The 18171-nt window shown below is 44.2% G+C and overlaps 1 protein-coding gene across 1 annotated transcript in view; it reads right to left on the reverse strand.

Moving 5' to 3' along the window:
• Positions 1-16955, reverse strand: part of cpa5 (carboxypeptidase A5) — a 22572-nt gene extending 5617 nt beyond the window's left edge. The window contains exons 1-4 of the mRNA XM_041837040.1: positions 16888-16955; positions 16197-16278; positions 2597-2731; positions 2176-2277 (exon numbers count right to left, since the gene is read on the reverse strand). Of these exons, the coding sequence (XP_041692974.1) occupies positions 2176-2277; positions 2597-2731; positions 16197-16278; positions 16888-16955 (387 nt within the window). The remainder of the gene's footprint in view (positions 1-2175; positions 2278-2596; positions 2732-16196; positions 16279-16887) is intronic.
• Between the last annotated feature and the right edge of the window lie 1216 nt (positions 16956-18171).

The raw sequence follows: 18171 nt of genomic DNA on the forward strand, positions 1-18171 counted from the left end.
GCAAAATCTACTCGTGTTTTGCAGACTTCAAGAAAGCATTTGATTCAATTTGGCACGAAGGTCTTTTTTTTTTACAAACTAATAGAAAGTGGTATTGGAGGGAAAACATAAGATGTTATTGGATGACAAATATAAATTCTATTTGGACACAATTCTATTAGAATACACCAAAAAATTACACGTATCTAGGACTAAATATCAGCAACACAGGTAGCTTTCACATGGCTGTGAATGAGCTGAGAGACAAAGCAAGAAGAGCATTCTATGCCATTAAAAGGAATATTAAAATCGAAATTCCAATTAGAATCTGGCTCAAAATGTTCCAATCAGTTATAGAACCAATTGCTCTATATGGCAGCAAAGTATGGGGTCCGCTCTCTAATACTGAATTCACCAAATGGGACAAACATCCAATTGAAATACTGCCTGCAGAGTTTTGCAAGACTGTATTGCAAGTGCAAAGAAAAACTCAAAATAACGCATGTAGAGCAGAATTGGGCCAATACCCCCTCCTTATTCGAATAGAAAAAAGAGCCATCAAATTTTACAACCATCTAAAAACAAGTGACCCCAAAACATTCCATCACACAGCTCTACTATGTCAAGAGATGAAACAAGATAAGAGTCCCCTCAGCCAGCTGGTTCTGAGGCTCAGTTCACTAAACAAAACCAACCTCATAGAGCCTCAGGACAGCACTCAGAAAATCTGGCCCAACCAAATCATCACGAAGCAAAATGAAAAATATATCACTTATTGGAAAGACACCACAAAAAATCTAAGTAAACTTCAATGCTATTTGGCTCTAAACAGACAGTACATGGTGGCAGACTATCTGACCACTGTGACTGATAGAAAACTGAGGAAAACAATGGCTAAGTACAGAATGATAATTTGGGGAAAGAAAGATTCTCTTAGGTCTGAATATTTGTCACAGTGTAATAGGAAATGCAGCTCTCTCTACCTCTCCCCGGTGGCAGAGTGAGCACAGTCTGGGTATAGAGACCGGTCGTCACAGGCAAACCTGGCTGCCCAGAGAGGACAGGCTGTGTTCACTCTGCCACCGGGGAGAGGTAGAGAGAGCTGCATTTCCTATTACACTGTGACAAATATTCAGACCTAAGAGAATCTTTCTTTCCCCAAATTATCATTCAGTACAAAGAATTTGAAACTATAAAAGAGGAAGAAAAAATCAAATATTTATTGGGTAAAAAGCCAAAATGTGCAATTTTGGCAGCCAAATATGTGTCCTCCTGCCACAACCTGAGGGACAGCCAGTGAAAAGTGTAATGTAATGTCAATAATATTTATTGTTTTGTTTTGGCTTTCATACCATGTAATGTGTATTTTCAGTTATGTTGAGACTGGTCGACTACTATTGCTTTAATGTATTGTTATTCTCATGAATATTGTTGTTGTAGTTGCTGTTAATGGTAATCCCATTTCCACTACTGCTATTGCTGTTGGTCCCACCATTTTTGTTATATGTATACTTTGACAATGTAAGAAATTTAACTTGCCATGTCAATAAAGTCTATTGAATTGAATTGAATTGAATTGAATTGAGAGACAGACAGAGACAGAGACAGACAGAGAGAGAGAGAGAGAGAGAGAGAGAGAGAGAGAGAGAGAGAGAGACAGAGAGAGAGAGACAGAGAGACAGAGAGAGAGAGACAGAGAGAGAGAGAGAGAGACAGAGAGACGAGAGAGAGAGAGAGAGAGAGAGAGAGAGAGAGAGAGAGAGAGAGAGAGAGAGAGAGAGAGAGAGAGAGAGAGAGAGAGAGAGAGACAGAGACAGAGACAGAGAGAGAGAGAGAGAGAGAGAGAGAGAGAGAGAGAGAGACAGACATACAGACAGACAGACAGACAGAGAGAGAGAGAGAGAGAGAGAGAGAGAGAGAGAGAGAGAGAGAGAGAGAGAGAGAGAGGTTGTTGACATAAGCTTTTCATAAATCCTTATGTTCTCCTTTTGAATGTGTTAAGGACATTTCAAATAAAGTGTTCCCCAAAATACTGTAGGTTTCAACAACAGAAAACAGTGTCTTGCTTTGGTTTCAGCATTCTTAGGTGGGTCTTACGATGACAGTATTAAAGATGTCTCACTCAATGTGAGTTCAGAGTGATCATGTGAAATGGGCCATTTCTCCTTGCTGCTTGTGTGATGGGTTGGTAATTACATCAGCAATGGTGTGGTAGTTGGAGTAGTCGTAGTCATCTGTGGTTCTGGGGGCAGCGGCACGGGCACTCAGCATCTGGTCCTGCTCGTCGTCCAACATAACCTGTGGGCAAAACAGGGGTCAAAGGTCACTACAAGGCTTTAAAACACTTTATAATGATTTATAACACTATTATGAAACAATATGTCGGTATCCCATATGACTTATCCAATATATTTTTATCATTGTGAGCCCAGATCAAATTGAGCTGTTGCACATAATCTTATTCAACCATCTTATTTATTTACTGTAAGTCATGACATGGATATACTATTTCAAGACAAAGTAAAGACTGAAGTAATCGCCCTGACCTCAGTCACTTCCTCCTTGACTCCTACCCACCCCATAATTATATTGTGTGTGTGTGTGTGTATGATCCTACCTGCAAGTCCATGATCATGACGGAGTACGGGATGTCTTCAGTCTCCAGGAAGGCCTTGACGGTCTGCAGGCTGGTGAAGGGAACTCTGATGTCCACAGGAGTGGAGAGGTCAGTGGGCTCCATCCACACATCCAGCTTGGAGAGAGGAGGGAGGAGAGAGGAGGGAGTAACACAAGTTAACATGTTAAGCCAACAAAGCAAGCACTTTGAACAGCTAGTGTCATTCATATTCCATCCACCCAGCTCAATGTAACATTGATAGGTTTAGGCTACTACATGATACTCACATGTTCCCTATACCCATCATGAGGTTGCTACAACCTAGCCTATGAATGAAAGTTTACAACGTAGGTGCAGAGGTCGAGAGAAATTAGAGTAATCATGGTGACAGACATTGACACATTCAATACCACCTAGCACAATCTTGCCTGCATCTAGCTGATCTAGGGCGTAATCATTAGTCCAACTGTTGCAAATGAGAGTTTCTATTGGACAAACTCAGGTATGTTTATCCCCGTTTTGTTCCGTTCACTTCCGTTTAAGAAACATTTTCAACAGAATCGGCAGAATGAATACACCCCTGATCACATGCAAACACAGTTCAGTTTCATAGCAGCCACATACAAACAGCATGATCCTTTTGATCGTTGGATAATTCCTTCTCGCTCTACGTGCTCTCCTCCTCTCACCTTTTCCTTTCGCTTGTGGACTTCAGTGCACATTCACAACACATCAGCTGTCTGTGACCAGGCGAAAAAACCTTTCCAAGTATAACCTTCATATCATAATCACTAACCGCTACACACAGCCTACATCATTGTCACTATATTAGCTAATGTCAAGTCAACATAGGTACTAGAACTAACGCGTTAGTAAACCCGCTACAATCATGCAGTACAGTGTACAACCAGTTTAGCAATTACACCGGCGGGCCCTGGTGGCAATAAATTAATAAAACCAAAAGCTTACCTTGACTTGGAAGAGTTCCAATGTTGGATAGCCATAGCCAGCTAGGTAACATAGCATCCCTCTATGTTTGAGCAAGATGTTTGAGTAGGCTCAACTAGCTAGATGCATTCAATAACTAAATAAGTGAAAGTGAAAAAAATAAGAAATATAGCTAGCTCTCTCTCTCTTTCTTGCTTTTTCTTCATTTTTGAAGAAATGTATTTGTTCAAAACTGTTCAACTACTGTCTTTCTCTCTGTGCTGTGATGTTTTACATGTATTTTGAACCTTTTTAATCGCATAGTATCCACAGATTGTGAGCTAAAGAGGAAAACCTTTCCTACAAATATTTGTCAGCTTCCTGCTTCCCCTGTTTGTCTCCTGGCCTCTAGAGGTCAGCTGTGTTCCCCTTTGCCTTAGTTTTTCCTCATGTGTCCTAATTAGCTTATCTATGTCACCTGTGCCTTGTTTCCCCTTGAGTATTTTAGCTGTGTGTTTTCCCCTTGTTTCTCACTTGGTTATTGCGTCCTGTCTATGTGTCTCCTGCTTTGTCCCACCGTATCAGTCCTAGTAAGTTATTCGAAGTTATCTTTAGTTTGTTTTTCTCCCCTCGGGGAGTTGTTTTGTTTTGCCTCCTGTTTTGAACATTAAATCTACTTACCTGGAGTATTGCCTGGGGTGTTTCATTTGGGTCCTACAACATCTCCTCTGTGGCAAGGGGTAGTACCCCCAGCTCTACACATTTGAGACCGGAGTTCTAGCCCGGCTTGTGACAGAATAACCAAGTCAATCATGGACCCAGAAACACTCAGTTCCCAGGACCTGTTGGCGGTGATCATTCGACATGAGGCTTCTTTCCAGCGCCATGAAGCCGTTCTCAGCCGACAAGAGGAGCTGATGGCTAGACATTCTCAACTCCTGGCCGAAATGATGAGTTCCCTTCACCAGCTCTTTGAACGCCTCCTTGGTTCTCCCCCTTCCCCCGGTCACCTCCCAGTGACGACAGGCCTTCTCGGTTGGCGGAGCCCCGACTACCACCTCCCAAGCCCTTTTCTGGGGATCCAAGCTCTTGTCAGGGTTTCCTCACCCAATGCTCCCTCACCTTCGAGCTCCAACCCTCAAGTTTTCCCACAGACCGTTCCAAGATTGCCTACCTCATTACCCTTCTTTCAGACAAGGCGCTCGCCTGGGCCTCTGCGGTGTGGCAGTCCCAGGAGGCCTGTTGTGACTCCCACGCTGCATTTGTAGAAGAGTTCAAGCGGGTGTTCGATCATCCTGTCAGTGGGCGGGAGGCTTCCAAGCGCCTACTGTCTCTCCGTCAGGGCCCCCGAAGCACGGCAGATTTTGCCATTGAGTTCCGAACCATAGCAGCAAGGAGCGGATGGAATGATGAAGCGCTGAGGGTCTGCTTTCAGGGAGGGTTATCTGAGCCCCTTCAAGATGAGTTAGCCACCCGTGAACCAGCTGAAGATCTCGAGTCCCTCATAGCCTTGGCCATCCGCCTGGACAATCGTCTAAGAGAGCGGAGAACGGCTCGCCGTCAGGTGTCTCAGTCCCAAGTTCCTCTGAGCAGCTCTGTTTCTCCTGTTTGGATTCCGTCATTCAGAGCTGCCCCGGCTCCTGAACTGCCCCAGGATTCCCCGGAGAGCATGCAGTTAGGCCGTTCCAGGCTTTCTTCCAACGAAAGGGAACGTCGCATGAGGGAGCGTCGGTGCCTCTACTGCGGGGTTGCCGGCCACTTCCGCTCCACTTGCCCCGAGCTTTCGGGAAACGCCTGTCCCCGCCCAGCTACAGGAGGGTTGTGATGGGGGAAAATTAGAGCTCCTCCTACTAACGCGGTCCTAGCTATTCCAGCCACTCTGTCCTGGGAGGGCCACCAGCATCGGGTCCAGGCTATGATCGATTCCGGTGCCGCAGGTGATTTTATGGATGTAACCTTGGCTAAGGAACTTAAGATCCCTACCCAACTACTTCCTCAACCCCAGGCAGTTACAGCCTTAGATGGCAGACCTCTGGAACCAGGAAAAGTTACTGAGGCGACTCAGTCCCTGCGACTTACCATCTCTCAACACCAGCAGGAGGAGACCTTCTATCTCATTGACTCTCCCGAGTATCCTATTATCCTGGGTCACCCTTGGCTATGCAGACATAATCCCCAGATCGACTGGCCTACTGGCACCATTCTTAGCTGGGGTCCCACTTGCCAACTCACCTGCATGCTTCAGAGTTCCTCAGCCCCTAGTACCCAGTTTCAAGAGTCTGTTGACGTCTCCCGAGTCCCCAGTGTTTACCATCGGTTCAAAGCGGTGTTCAGCAAGGCCCGGGCTACTGCCTTACCGCCTCATCGCACTTATGACTGTGCCATTGATCTACTCCCTGGGTGCTGCCCTCCTAGAGGTCGGATCTTTTCCTTGTCCTCCCCGAGCACGCAGTTATGGACACCTACATTAAGGAGTCCTTGGCAGCCGGCCTCATCTATGCCTCTACTTCCCGGCTGGGGCGGGCTTCTTTTTGTTGAAAAGAAAGACGGGGGTCTGAGGCCTTGTATTGATTACCGGGGACTCAACAAGATCACGGTTCGGAATCGATACCCTCTTCCTCTCATGGCCACTGCTTTTGAGCTGCTTCAAGGGGCTTCCATTTTTACTAAGCTGGATCTCCGCAATGCTTACCATCTCGTGCGGATCCGGCCAGGAGACGAATGGAAGACGGCGTTCAACACGCCCACGGGACACTATGAATATCGGGTGATGCCGTTCGGGCTCACCAATGCCCCCGCAGTATTCCAAGCCCTGATTAATGATGTTCTCCGGGATATGCTTAATCTGTTCGTCTTCGTGTACCTGGACGATATCCTCATCTTCTCGAGGTCACTGAAGGAGCATGAGGGGCATGTTAGCCGGGTTCTCCAGAGGCTCCTTGACAATCACCTCTACGTTAAGCCTGAGAAGTGTGAATTTCATGTTTCTCAGACTCAGTTTCTCGGGTTTATTGTCACTCCCGGGCACCTAGAGATGGATCCCAAGAAGGTCAAGGCGGTCCACGATTGGCCCACACCTGCCACGGTCAAGGAGGTTCAACGGTTCATTGGCTTTTCTAACTTCTATCGGAAGTTCATTAAGAATTTCAGCTCGGTGGTAGCCCCCTTGGCGACGCTTACCAAGGGAGGAGGGACCAAGATTCACTGGGGTCCGGAAGCAGCAGGGGCCTTCGAGGATCTCAAGCGCCGCTTCACTTCTGCTCCGATTCTGGTGACCCCTGACCCAGAGAGACCTTTCGTGGTGGAGGTGGACGCCTCAGAGGTGGGGGTGGGAGCCGTCCTGTCTCAGAGGGGTGCGGATGGGAGATTACACCCTTGTGCCTTCATGTCTCGCCGCCTGTCTGAGGCCGAGCGCAACTACCACGTGGGGGATCTAGAGTTGCTTGCGGTTAAACTGGCCTTGGAAGAGTGGCGCCATTGGCTTGAGGGGGCTCAGCACCCTTTCCAGGTTCTCACAGACCACAAGAACCTGGAATATCTCCAACAGGCTAAGCGGATGAACCCTCGGCAAGCACGATGGTCCCTTTTCTTTAATCGATTCCAGTTCATCCTGACTTACCGACCTGGCACCAAGAACGTCAAGCCGGATGCTCTGTCTCGAGTCTATTCTCCCGAGGTACAAGAGAAGCCCTTGGCATCGATTATTCCGAGGTCTAGGATCGTCGCGCCTCTTCAGTGGGAACTAGAAAGAGGGGTACGAGAAGCTCTTGCCCATGAGCCCGATCCAGGCGGTGGTCCTGCCGGTCGCCTGTACGTTCCTCTCTCGGTTCGGGCCCGCGTCTTGCAGTGGGGTCATGAGTCGCCCTTGACATGCCATCCTGGCAGTGCTCGCACACTGGAGTTCCTCCGACGGCGGTTTTGGTGGCCGTCCATCAAGAAGGACGTGCAGGTCTATGTTGAGGCCTGCCCTGTGTGCAACCAGGGAAAGTCGACACGCCAGCGACCCCAGGGACTGCTCCATCCCTTACCTGTTCCTCGAAGGCCATGGTCACACCTTTCTCTGGACTTTGTTACGGGACTTCCTCTATCCCAGGGCAACACCGTCATCCTTGTGGTGGTAGACCGTTTCTCTAAGGCTGCCCGGTTTATTCCCCTGCCCAAGCTGCCCTCGGCTAAGGAGACTGCGGAGCTCCTCATGAACCATGTCTTCCGGATATTTGGCATTCCCCTGGACGTGGTCTCTGACCGAGGTCCCCAATTTCGTCCCGGTTTTGGGGGCCTTCTGCAGGCTTATTGGGGCCACAGCCAGCCTATCGTCAGGATTCCATCCAGAGTCTAATGGCCAAACGGAACGGATTAATCAGGATCTGGAGACCACCCTGCGGTGTATGGCGGCCAGTAATCCCACGTCTTGGGCCACCTATATCATTTGGGCTGAATATGCCCACAACACCCTCCAGTCCTCAGCCACCGGATTGTCCCCCTTCGAATGCCAGTTCGGTTACAACCCTCCTTTGTTTCCAGAGGAAGAGGCGCAAGTTGGTGTTCCCTCGGCCCAGCGCTTTGTCCAACGCTGTAGGCGGACCTGGAAGAAGGCCAGGTGTACCCTCCTTCGGACCTCCCAGAGATACCAAAGTCAGGCTAATCGCCACCGCCGGACGGCCCCTAGTTTCCGAGCTGGTCAGAGAGTTTGGTTGGCCACTAAGAACTTGCCCCTCCGGGTCGAATCCAAGAAGCTTTCCCAGAGATACATCGGCCCTTTCCGCATTTCTAGTAAGGTTAACCCTGTGTCGTATCGTTTAGTTCTGCCTCGCTCCCTTAGAGTTAACCCCACTTTCCATGTTTCACTCCTTAAACCTGTCTTGTCTTCTCCTTTTGCCCCCCACACAGACCCCCGCCACCTCCCAGGATCATAGACGGCCAGCCAGCCTACACAGTCCGCCGGATACTGGACTCCCGGAGGGTCCAGAACTCTCTGCAGTATCTGGTGGACTGGGAGGGCTACGGGCCAGAGGAGCGCTCCTGGGTTCCGGCCAGGGACATCCTGGACCCAGGGTTGATCCGAGATTTTCGCACCCTGGGGCCAGGGTGTTCTGGAAGGAACGTCAGGAGTCGTTCCTAGAGGAGGGGGTCCTGTCAGCTTCCTGCTTCCCCTGTTTGTCTCCTGGCCTCTAGAGGTCAGCTGTGTTCCCCTTTGCCTTAGTTTTTCCTCATGTGTCCTAATTAGCTTATCTATGTCACCTGTGCCTTGTTTCCCCTTGAGTATTTTAGCTGTGTGTTTTCCCCTTGTTTCTCACTTGGTTATTGCGTCCTGTCTATGTGTCTCCTGCTTTGTCCCACCGTATCAGTCCTAGTAAGTTATTCGAAGTTATCTTTAGTTTGTTTTTCTCCCCTCGGGGAGTTGTTTTGTTTTGCCTCCTGTTTTGAACATTAAATCTACTTACCTGGAGTATTGCCTGGGGTGTTTCATTTGGGTCCTACAACATCTCCTCTGTGGCAAGGGGTAGTACCCCCAGCTCTACACATTTGAGACCGGAGTTCTAGCCCGGCTTGTGACAATATTATTATATTGTTGATTGATTGACTGTGGCTTTCCAAATCGCCCAACACTGCTATTTGTAGGGTTCATATTAAAAGAATGTTGTGATTTTTTAAAACCATTCCTGAACCTGTGACCAGAAACAAGCTACAGTGAGGGAAAAAAGTATTTGATCCCCTGCTGATTTTGTACGTTTGCCCACTGACAAAGACATGATCAGTCTATAATTTGAATGGTAGGTTTATTTGAACAGTGAGAGACAGAATAGCATGTCAAAAATGTTATACATTGTTTTGCATTTTAATGACGGAAATAAGTATTTGACCCCTCTGCAAAACGTGACTTAGTACTTGGTGGCAAAACCCTTGTTGGCAATCACAGAGGTCAGATGTTTATTGTAGTTGGCCACCAGGTTTGCACACATCTCAGGAGGGATTTTGTCCCACTCCTCTTTGCAGATCTTCTCCAAGTCATTAAGATTTCGAGGCTGACGTTTGGCAACTCAAACCTTCAGCTCCCTCCATAGATTTTCTATGGGATTAAGGTCTGGAGACTGGCTAGGCCACTCCAGGACCTTAATGTGCTTCTTCTTGAGCCACTCCTTTGTTGCCTTGGACGTGTGTTTTGGGTCATTGTCATGCTGGAATACCCATCCACGACCCATTTTCAATGCCCTGGCTGAGGGAAGGAGGTTCTCACCCGAGATTTGACGGTACATGGCCCCGTCAATCGTCCCTTTGATGCGGTGAAGTTGTCCTGTCCCCTTAGCAGAAAAACACCCCCAAAGCATAATGTTTCTACCTCCATGTTTGACGGTGGGGATGGTGTTCTTGGGGTCATAAGCACCATTCCTCCTCCTCCAAACACGGCGAGTTGAGTTGATGCCAAAGAGCTCGATTATGGTCTCATCTGACCACAACACTTTCACCCAGTTCTCCTCTGAATCATTCAGACGAGGTGAGATCTTGCATGGAGCCTCAGGCCGAGGGAGCTTGACAGTGCTTTTGTGTTTCTTCCATTTGCGAATAATCACACCAACTGTTGTCACCTTCTCACCAAGCTGCTTGGCGATGGTCTTGTAGCCCATTCCAGCCTTGTGTAGGTCTTGTCCCTGACATCCTTGGAGAGGTCTTTGGTCTTGGCCATGGTGGAGAGTTTGGAATCTGATCGATTGATTGCTTCTGTGGACAGGTGTCTTTTATACAGGTAACAAGCTGAGATTAGGAGCACTCCCTTTAAGATTGTGGTCCTAATCTCAGCTCGTTACCTGTATAAAAGACACCTGGGAGCCAGAAATCTTTCTGATTGAGAGGGGGTCAAATACTTATTTCCCTCATTAAAATGCAAATCAATTTATAACATTTTTGACATGCATTTTTTCTAGATTTTGTTGTTGTTATTCTGTCTCTCACTGTTCAAATAAACCTACCATTAAAATTATAGACTGATCCATTTATTTGTCAGTGGGCAAATGTACAAAATCAGCAGGGGATCAAATGCTTTTTTCCCTCATAAAAATGCAAATCAATTTAGAACATTTTTGACATGCGTTTTTCTGGATTTTGTTGTTGTTATTCTGTCTCTCACTGTTCTAATAAACCTACCATTAAAATTATAGACTGATCCATTTCTTTGTCAGTGGGCAAACGTACAAAATCAGCAGGGGATCAAATGCTTTTTCCCCTCATTAAAATGCAAATCAATTTATATCATTTTTTACATGCGTTTTTCTGGATTTTTTTGTTGTTATTCTGTCTCTCACTGTTCAAATAAACCTACCATTAAAATTATAGACTGATCCATTTCTTTGTCAGTAGGCAAACTTACAAAATCAGCAGGGGATCAAATACCAGAATAAATGATCTAATGATTCTGTCTCTTCACAAATAAATCTGCAGAGCTGAGATTGTTGTATGCCCTATATATATATATATATATATATATATATATATATATATATATATATATATATATATATATATATATATAAAAATATATACACATATACATATATATATATATATATATTAATATACAGTTGAAGTCGGAAGTTTACATTCACTTAGGTTGGAGTCATTCAAACGTGTTTTTCAACCACTCCACAACTTTCTTGTAAAACAAGCTATAGTTTTGGCAAGTCTGATAGGACATCTACTTTGTGCATGACACAAGTCATTTTTCCAACAATCGTTTACAGACAGATTATTTCACTTATAATTCACTGTATCACAATTCCAGTGGGTCAGAAGTTTACTGTGCATTTAAACACCTTGGAAATTTCCAGAAAAAGATGTCATGACTTTAGAAGCTTCTGATAAGCTAATTGACATCATTTGAGTCAATTGGTCCAGCGTTGTCCGGGTTTGGCCGGTGTAGGCCGTCATTGTGAATAAGAATTTGTTCTTAACTGACTTGCCTAGTTAAATAAAGGTAAAATCAATTTAATAAAAAATTGGAGGTGTACCTGTGGATGTATTTCAAGGCCTACCTTCAAACTCAGTGCCTCTTTGCTTGACATCATGGGAAAATCAAAAGAAATCAGCCAAGACCTCAGAAAAAGAATTGTAGACCTCCACAAGTCTGGTTCATCCTTGGGAGCAATTTCCAAACGCCTGAAGGTACCACGTTCATCTGTACAAACAATAGTACTAAGTATAAACACCATGGGACTACGCAGCTGTCATACCGCTCAGGAAGGAGACGCGTTCTGTCTCCTAGAGATGAACATACTTTGGTGAGAAAGTGTATGTAAACTTCCGACTTCAACTGTATATATATATATACAGTTGAAGTCGGAAGTTTACATACACCTTAGCCAAATACATTTAAACTAAGTTTTTCACAATTCCTGACATTTAATCCTAGTAAAATTCCCTGTCTTATGTCATTTAGGATCACCACTTTATTTAAGAATGTGAAATATCAGAATAATAGTAGAGAGAATTATTTATTTCAGCTTTTATTTCTTTCATCACATTCCCAGTGGGTCAGAAGTTAACATACATTAATTAGTATTTGGTAGCGTTGCCTTTAAATTGTTTATCTTGGGTCAAACGTTTTGGGTAGCCTTCCACAAGCTTCCAACAATAAGTTGGGTGAATTTTGGCCCATTCCTCCTGACAGAGCTGGTGTAACTGAGTCGGGTTTGTAGGCCTCCTTGCTTGCACACGCTTTTTCAGTTCTGCCCAGAAATGTTCTATAGGTTTGAGGTCAGGGCTTTGTGATGGCCACTCCAATACCTTGACTTAGTTGTCCTTAAGCCATTTTGCCACAACTTTGGAAGTATGCTTGGTGTCATTGTCCAGTTGGAAGACCCATTTGCGACCAAGCTTTAACTTCCTGACTGATGTCTTGAGATGTTGCTTCAATATATCCACATAATTTTCCTTCCTCATGATGCCATCTATTTTGTGAAGTGCACCAGTCCCTCCTGCAGCAAAGCACCCCCACAGCATGATGCTGCCACCCCCGTGCTTCACAGTTGGGATGGTGTACTTCGGCTTGCAAGGCACCCCCTTTTTCCTCCAAACATAACGATGGTCATTATGGCCAAACAGTTCTATTTTTGTTTAATCAGACCAGAGGACATTTCTCCAAAATGTACGATATTTGTCCCTATGTGCAGTTGCAAACCGTAGTCTGGCTTTTTTATGGCGGTTTTGGAGCAGTGGCTTCTTCCTTGCTGAGCGGCCTTTCAGGTTATGTTGATATAGGACTTGTTTTACTGTGGATATAGATACTTTTGTACCTGTTTCCTCCAGCATCTTCACAAGGTCCTTTGCTGTTGTTCTGGGATTGATTTGCACTTTTCGCACCAGAGTACGTTCATCTCTAGGACACAGAACACGTCTCCTTCCTGAGCGGTATGATGGCTGCGTGGTCCCATGTTGTTTATACTTGCGTACTATTGTTTGTACAGATGAACGCGGTACCTTCAGGCGTTTGGAAATTGCTCCCAAGGATGAACCAGACTTGTGGAGGTCTACAATTGTTTTTCTGAGGTCTTGGCTGATTTCTTTTGATTTTTCCATGATGTCAAGCAAAGAGGCACTGAGTTTGAAGGTAGGCCTTGAAATACATCCACAGGTACACCTCCAATTGACTCAAATGATGTCAATTAGCCTATCAGAAGCTTCTAAAGCCATGACATCATGTTTAAAGGCACAGTCAATTTAGTGTATGTAAACTTTTGACCCACTGGAATTGTGATACAGTGAATTATAAGTAAAATAATCTGTCTGTAAACAATTGTTGGAAAAATTATTTGTGTCATGCACAAAGTAGATGTCCTAACAGACTTGCCAAAACTATAGTTTGTTAACAAGAAATGTGTTGCGTGGTTGAAAAACGGGTTTTAATGACTCCAACCTAAGTGTATGTAAACTTCGGACTTCAACTGTATATATACAGTATTCTGGTGGTGAGAATAATTTTGTATAATATTGTGCCATGGAATCGGTACATCGGAAATCTCTTCCCAGCTATTTTGCAACCTGTATGGCGCACCTGTCAACATTTTTGTCATCAAATGAAACTGGTATATTTGTCTATTTATGCCAGTCTTTTTCAGCAAATTGTTGTCTTTAATATATGGTAGACAAACAACCAAACCCTACCTTCTCCCTCTTCCACTTGCCTCTTCCATTTTTGTGGTAAAGCTGCAATCAGTTGGTTGTAACTTTTAAATGAACAAACATTCCCATATATTTTCGATAGCTGCATATGTGACATAAGTCCACCATAACTTTTTTTTATCAATCAATATTTGAGTTAAACTATAATATTTGTTGTAATATTTGTTGTAATAATTGTAACCAGCTTTGTATGGCTTGTTTAAGAAATGAATCAGAACATTTCAAAAAGGCAATTCTTTAACAAAGGATGTTCTTAGTAATCTACTGGAGAACCAGTTTGGGTTTAAGTAAAACTTATGAATGAGTGAAGCTTTTAGTGAGAGGTTTAATGCTTTAATATTTAATAATTTCAGCCCCCCAAACTCATATTCATTATATAAATAGGCATGTTTAATTTTGTTTGGCTTAGCGTTCCAAATAAAGTGAAATATTTTTTGCTCATATGATTTGCAAAACGAATCGTCTGGAGTAGGCAGCGCCATAAGTAAGTAAGCAAACTGTGATAGGACCAAAGAGTTAATCAATGTGACTTATCCATACATTTTTTGCTAACTTTATATTGAAATTGGTTGTGGTACGTTTGTTTATATCTTTAGAGATATGAATACCAAGTATGTCTATTTCACCATCGGGTAAACTACAAGGTACAGTAGTGTAAAAATTGTGTATTTTAACGATCCAATACTTAATATGGTACACTTTTAGTTTTAGTCCAGAGAGGCTGGAAAAGTGATCTTCAATGAGACCGTGCAGGGATCCAGATTGCGGACTTAAGAAGAGGCGACTCCGGGATGCTTATCTTCTAGGCAGAGTTGCAAAGAAAAAGCCATATCTCAGACTGGCCAATAAAAAGAAAAGATTAAGATGGGCAGTCTGAGATATGGCTTTTTCTTTGCAACTTTGCCTAGAAGGTCAGCATCCCGGAGTCGCCTCTTCACTGTTGACGTTGAGACTTGTGTTTTGCGGGTACTATTTAATGAAGCTGCCAGTTGAGGACCTGTGAGGCGCCTGTTTATACACTCTAATGTATTTGTCCTCTTGCTCAGTTATGAACCGGGGCCTCCCACTCCTCTTTCTATTCTGGTTAGAGCCAGTTTACGCTGTTCTGTGAAGGGAGTAGTACACAGCGTTGTACGAGATCTTCAGTTTCTTGGCAATTTCTCGCATGGAATAGCCTTCATATCTCAGAACAAGAATAGACTGATGAGTTTCAGAAGAAATGTCTTTGTTTCTGGCCATTTTGAGCCTGTAATCAAACCCACAATTGCTGATGCTCCAGATACTCAACTAGTCTCAAGAAGGTCAGTTTTATTGCTTCTTTAATCAGCACAACAGTTTTCAGCTGTGCTAACATAATTGCAAAATGGTTTTCTAATGATCAATTAGCCTTTTAAAATGTTCAACTTGGATTAGCAAACACAACGTGCCATTGGAACACAGGTTGCTGATAATGGGTCTCTGTACGCCTATGTAGATATTCCATAAAAAATCAGCCGTTTCCAGCTACAATAGCCATTTACAACATTAACAATGTCTACACTGTATTTCTGATCAATTTGATGTTATTTTAATGGACAAAAAAATTGCTTTTCTTTAGAAAACAAGGACATTTCTAAGTGACCCCAAACTTTTGAATGGTAGTGTATGTTCTGCAGAAAAAAAGCCAATATGAATTATTTTGTCTTAGTTAAGAACAAATTGTCATCCAGTAGGTTTTGAATACATTTCCAATATCCGCGTCCATGTGGAAATTCTGCAAGAGTTATGTGGAGGCCAATTAGATGGTGGTCCGATCGCATTCGGTCTCCTATCAATACTTTTGTAAATTGTGATGCCAGCAAGAATGACACAAGGAAGTAGTCAAGACGGCTAGCTTGATTAAGCCTCCTCCATGTATATCTCACTAGGTCAGGGTTCTTTAGCCTCCATATATCTACTAGTTCTAATGTATCCATGATATTCGTGATCTCCTTAAGTGCATGAGGGTGATAGTTTGTAGTGTGATTTCCTTTACGGTCCTTTGAGGTACTTGAAACCATTTTATAATCTCCCACCATAATAATCGATTCAATTGTTACTTGTGAGCTCAATAGATTATTATATATATTTTCGAAGAAGTGTGGATCATCAATAGTTGGACCATATAGATTAAATAGCCAAATCTGTTTTTGGTCCAATAGCATATTTAGAAGGATCCATCTTCCTTCAGGATGTGGTTGCACAATCGGATCAAAATTATTGTTAATTAACATTATCACCCCTTTTGAGTTTCTTTGCCCATGACCATGACAAACATATATTTCTCCCTCCCAGTTCTTGGGCTAGTGAATTAATTCGAATTCATACTGTGTTCATAGCAATGTTTGTCGAACTTCGCTTTGAAATGGAAATGTCAATGCAGTAGGCTATAGTGTTTTGAATGAGGTGGTGGGGTAAGATGTATGTGGCTTTAGTGGTGGAGATGATGATGATGATGATGATGATCATTGTCATGCCACACCTGGAGATGTTCCATCTCAGACAGGTCCTTCAGGAGAGCGAGCTGGACCTCATCCTTCGCAGTGATACGAAGGACCTGGTCACTGCAAAGACAGGAGAACCATTCAGATTTGAACTATGCTTGAGTCATGGTCAGAGAGGGAGGTTGGAGTTGAGAAAGGGAGAGGAAAAGTTGAGTTGCATAGACTGTGGTGAAACGTCTGCTTAGCAACACCATGACTTACAGTTGGAGTCAACCTTGACCATAAGCTTTGCTTCCTCTCAACAGTTAACATTGAGATATTCTCTGTCCTTTCCTCCATGAGTAGCCATCTTTAATGATTCATTTGAATTTATTGAAAAGTAATAAAGCCTGACTGTCACGCAGATTGAAGAAGCAACTCATGTCTACAGAATCAGGCAAGCATGACATAGTGGTCCTCTGTAGCTCAATTGGTAGAGCATGGCGCTTGTAACGCCAGGGTAGTGGGTTCGATCCCCGGGACCACCCATACGTAAAAATGTATGCACACATGACTGTAAGTCGCTTTGGAAAAAAGCGTCTGCTAAATGGCATATTATATGTTTTCATTACCCTTCCTATGGTTCATCAATCTTTATAAAGCAACTACTGGTGATATATCAAACATGACACCAAATAGAATTAGACATATTCCCCAAAATGAGTACCAACCATTGGTGTGTCCACTCACCCCTCAAATGTTTCCTTGCCGAAAATGGCCACAAACAGCACAGTCAAGACCAGCAGTCCTTTCATCATTGCAATAGAGTACAGACATACGCCTTGCCCACAACCTTTTATGCTATGGTCCTGATCACATGACCTTGTTTAAGGGGACTTGCATGGGATGCCTGCTGCTTTGCTTCCCATGCCAGCCAGGAGATCCTGGGAAGTACCAGATGGGTCGTTTCTGTACCTTTGCCATCCATTTTGCCAGTATTTGCTTTAGTTTGAGTTTGATATAAAAATACATGTATTTATGAATACATCTGAAACAAACATGTATAGTGGGTATAATAGGCCTACAAGTTAAGGCATTTGACTGATGTGTGTTTCTACACAAATACCTCAAGATGATGTCAATACCCATACCATAGAGCCATGATCCAATGCTCGGTCCAGCTTTACACAAACAATAACTTTTAAGGCTTAATGAAGCCTTTATAAACCCTTTACATGGCCTATTTAGATGCTTCAGAAAGCATTCATAAGCAAATGCCATGACATGTTATGAAGGGCGGCAAAAGGGCCACATTTGACAAAGCACCAGATGTAGGCTAATGCATTTGTAGCCAGCCTGTATTCAGGAAGTTGTGCTACAGTACTGCCTGGTTAGTGTCAGACTCAGCAACACTATAATCAGCAGAGCTACATTTAAACAGAAAGTGTAGCATAGTGAAAGGGAACTGTTTTAAGATAGTTAGGCTGCAGCCTGTGTCACAGTCGGCCGTGACCGGGAGACCCATGAGGCGGCGCACAAATGGCCCAGCGTCGTCCGGGTTAGGGGAGAGTTTGGCCGGCCGGGTTTTCCTTGTCCAAACGCGCTCTAGTGACTCCTTATGGTGGGCCGGGCGCCTGCAAGCTGACTTCGGTCGCCAGCTGGACAGTGTTTCCTCCGACACATTGGTGCAGCTGGCTTCCGGGTTAAGCGAGCACTGTGTCAAGAAGCAGTGCGGCTTGGCAGGGCTGTGTTTCGGAGGACGCATGGCTCTCGACCTTCGCCTCTCCCGAGTCCGTAGGGGAGTTGCAGCGATGGGACAAGACTGTAACTACCAATTGGATATCACGAAAAATAGGTAAAAGTACAAAAAAAAGACACACAAAAAGATAGTTAGGCTGTTTGCTTTCAAAATATCACTCCTCAAATAATTTTTCCTCTTGCCAGATTGAATTGAAAGGTTCTATTTGGTGTCTACTGTGTGAACGCTGTAGGAGGTAAGAATGTTCACTGTTTGCTGGGAAGACAGTTGGATTA

The sequence above is a fragment of the Coregonus clupeaformis genome, chromosome 19 (assembly GCF_020615455.1).
Source record: "Coregonus clupeaformis isolate EN_2021a chromosome 19, ASM2061545v1, whole genome shotgun sequence".
NCBI classification, from domain to species: Eukaryota; Metazoa; Chordata; class Actinopteri; order Salmoniformes; family Salmonidae; genus Coregonus; species Coregonus clupeaformis.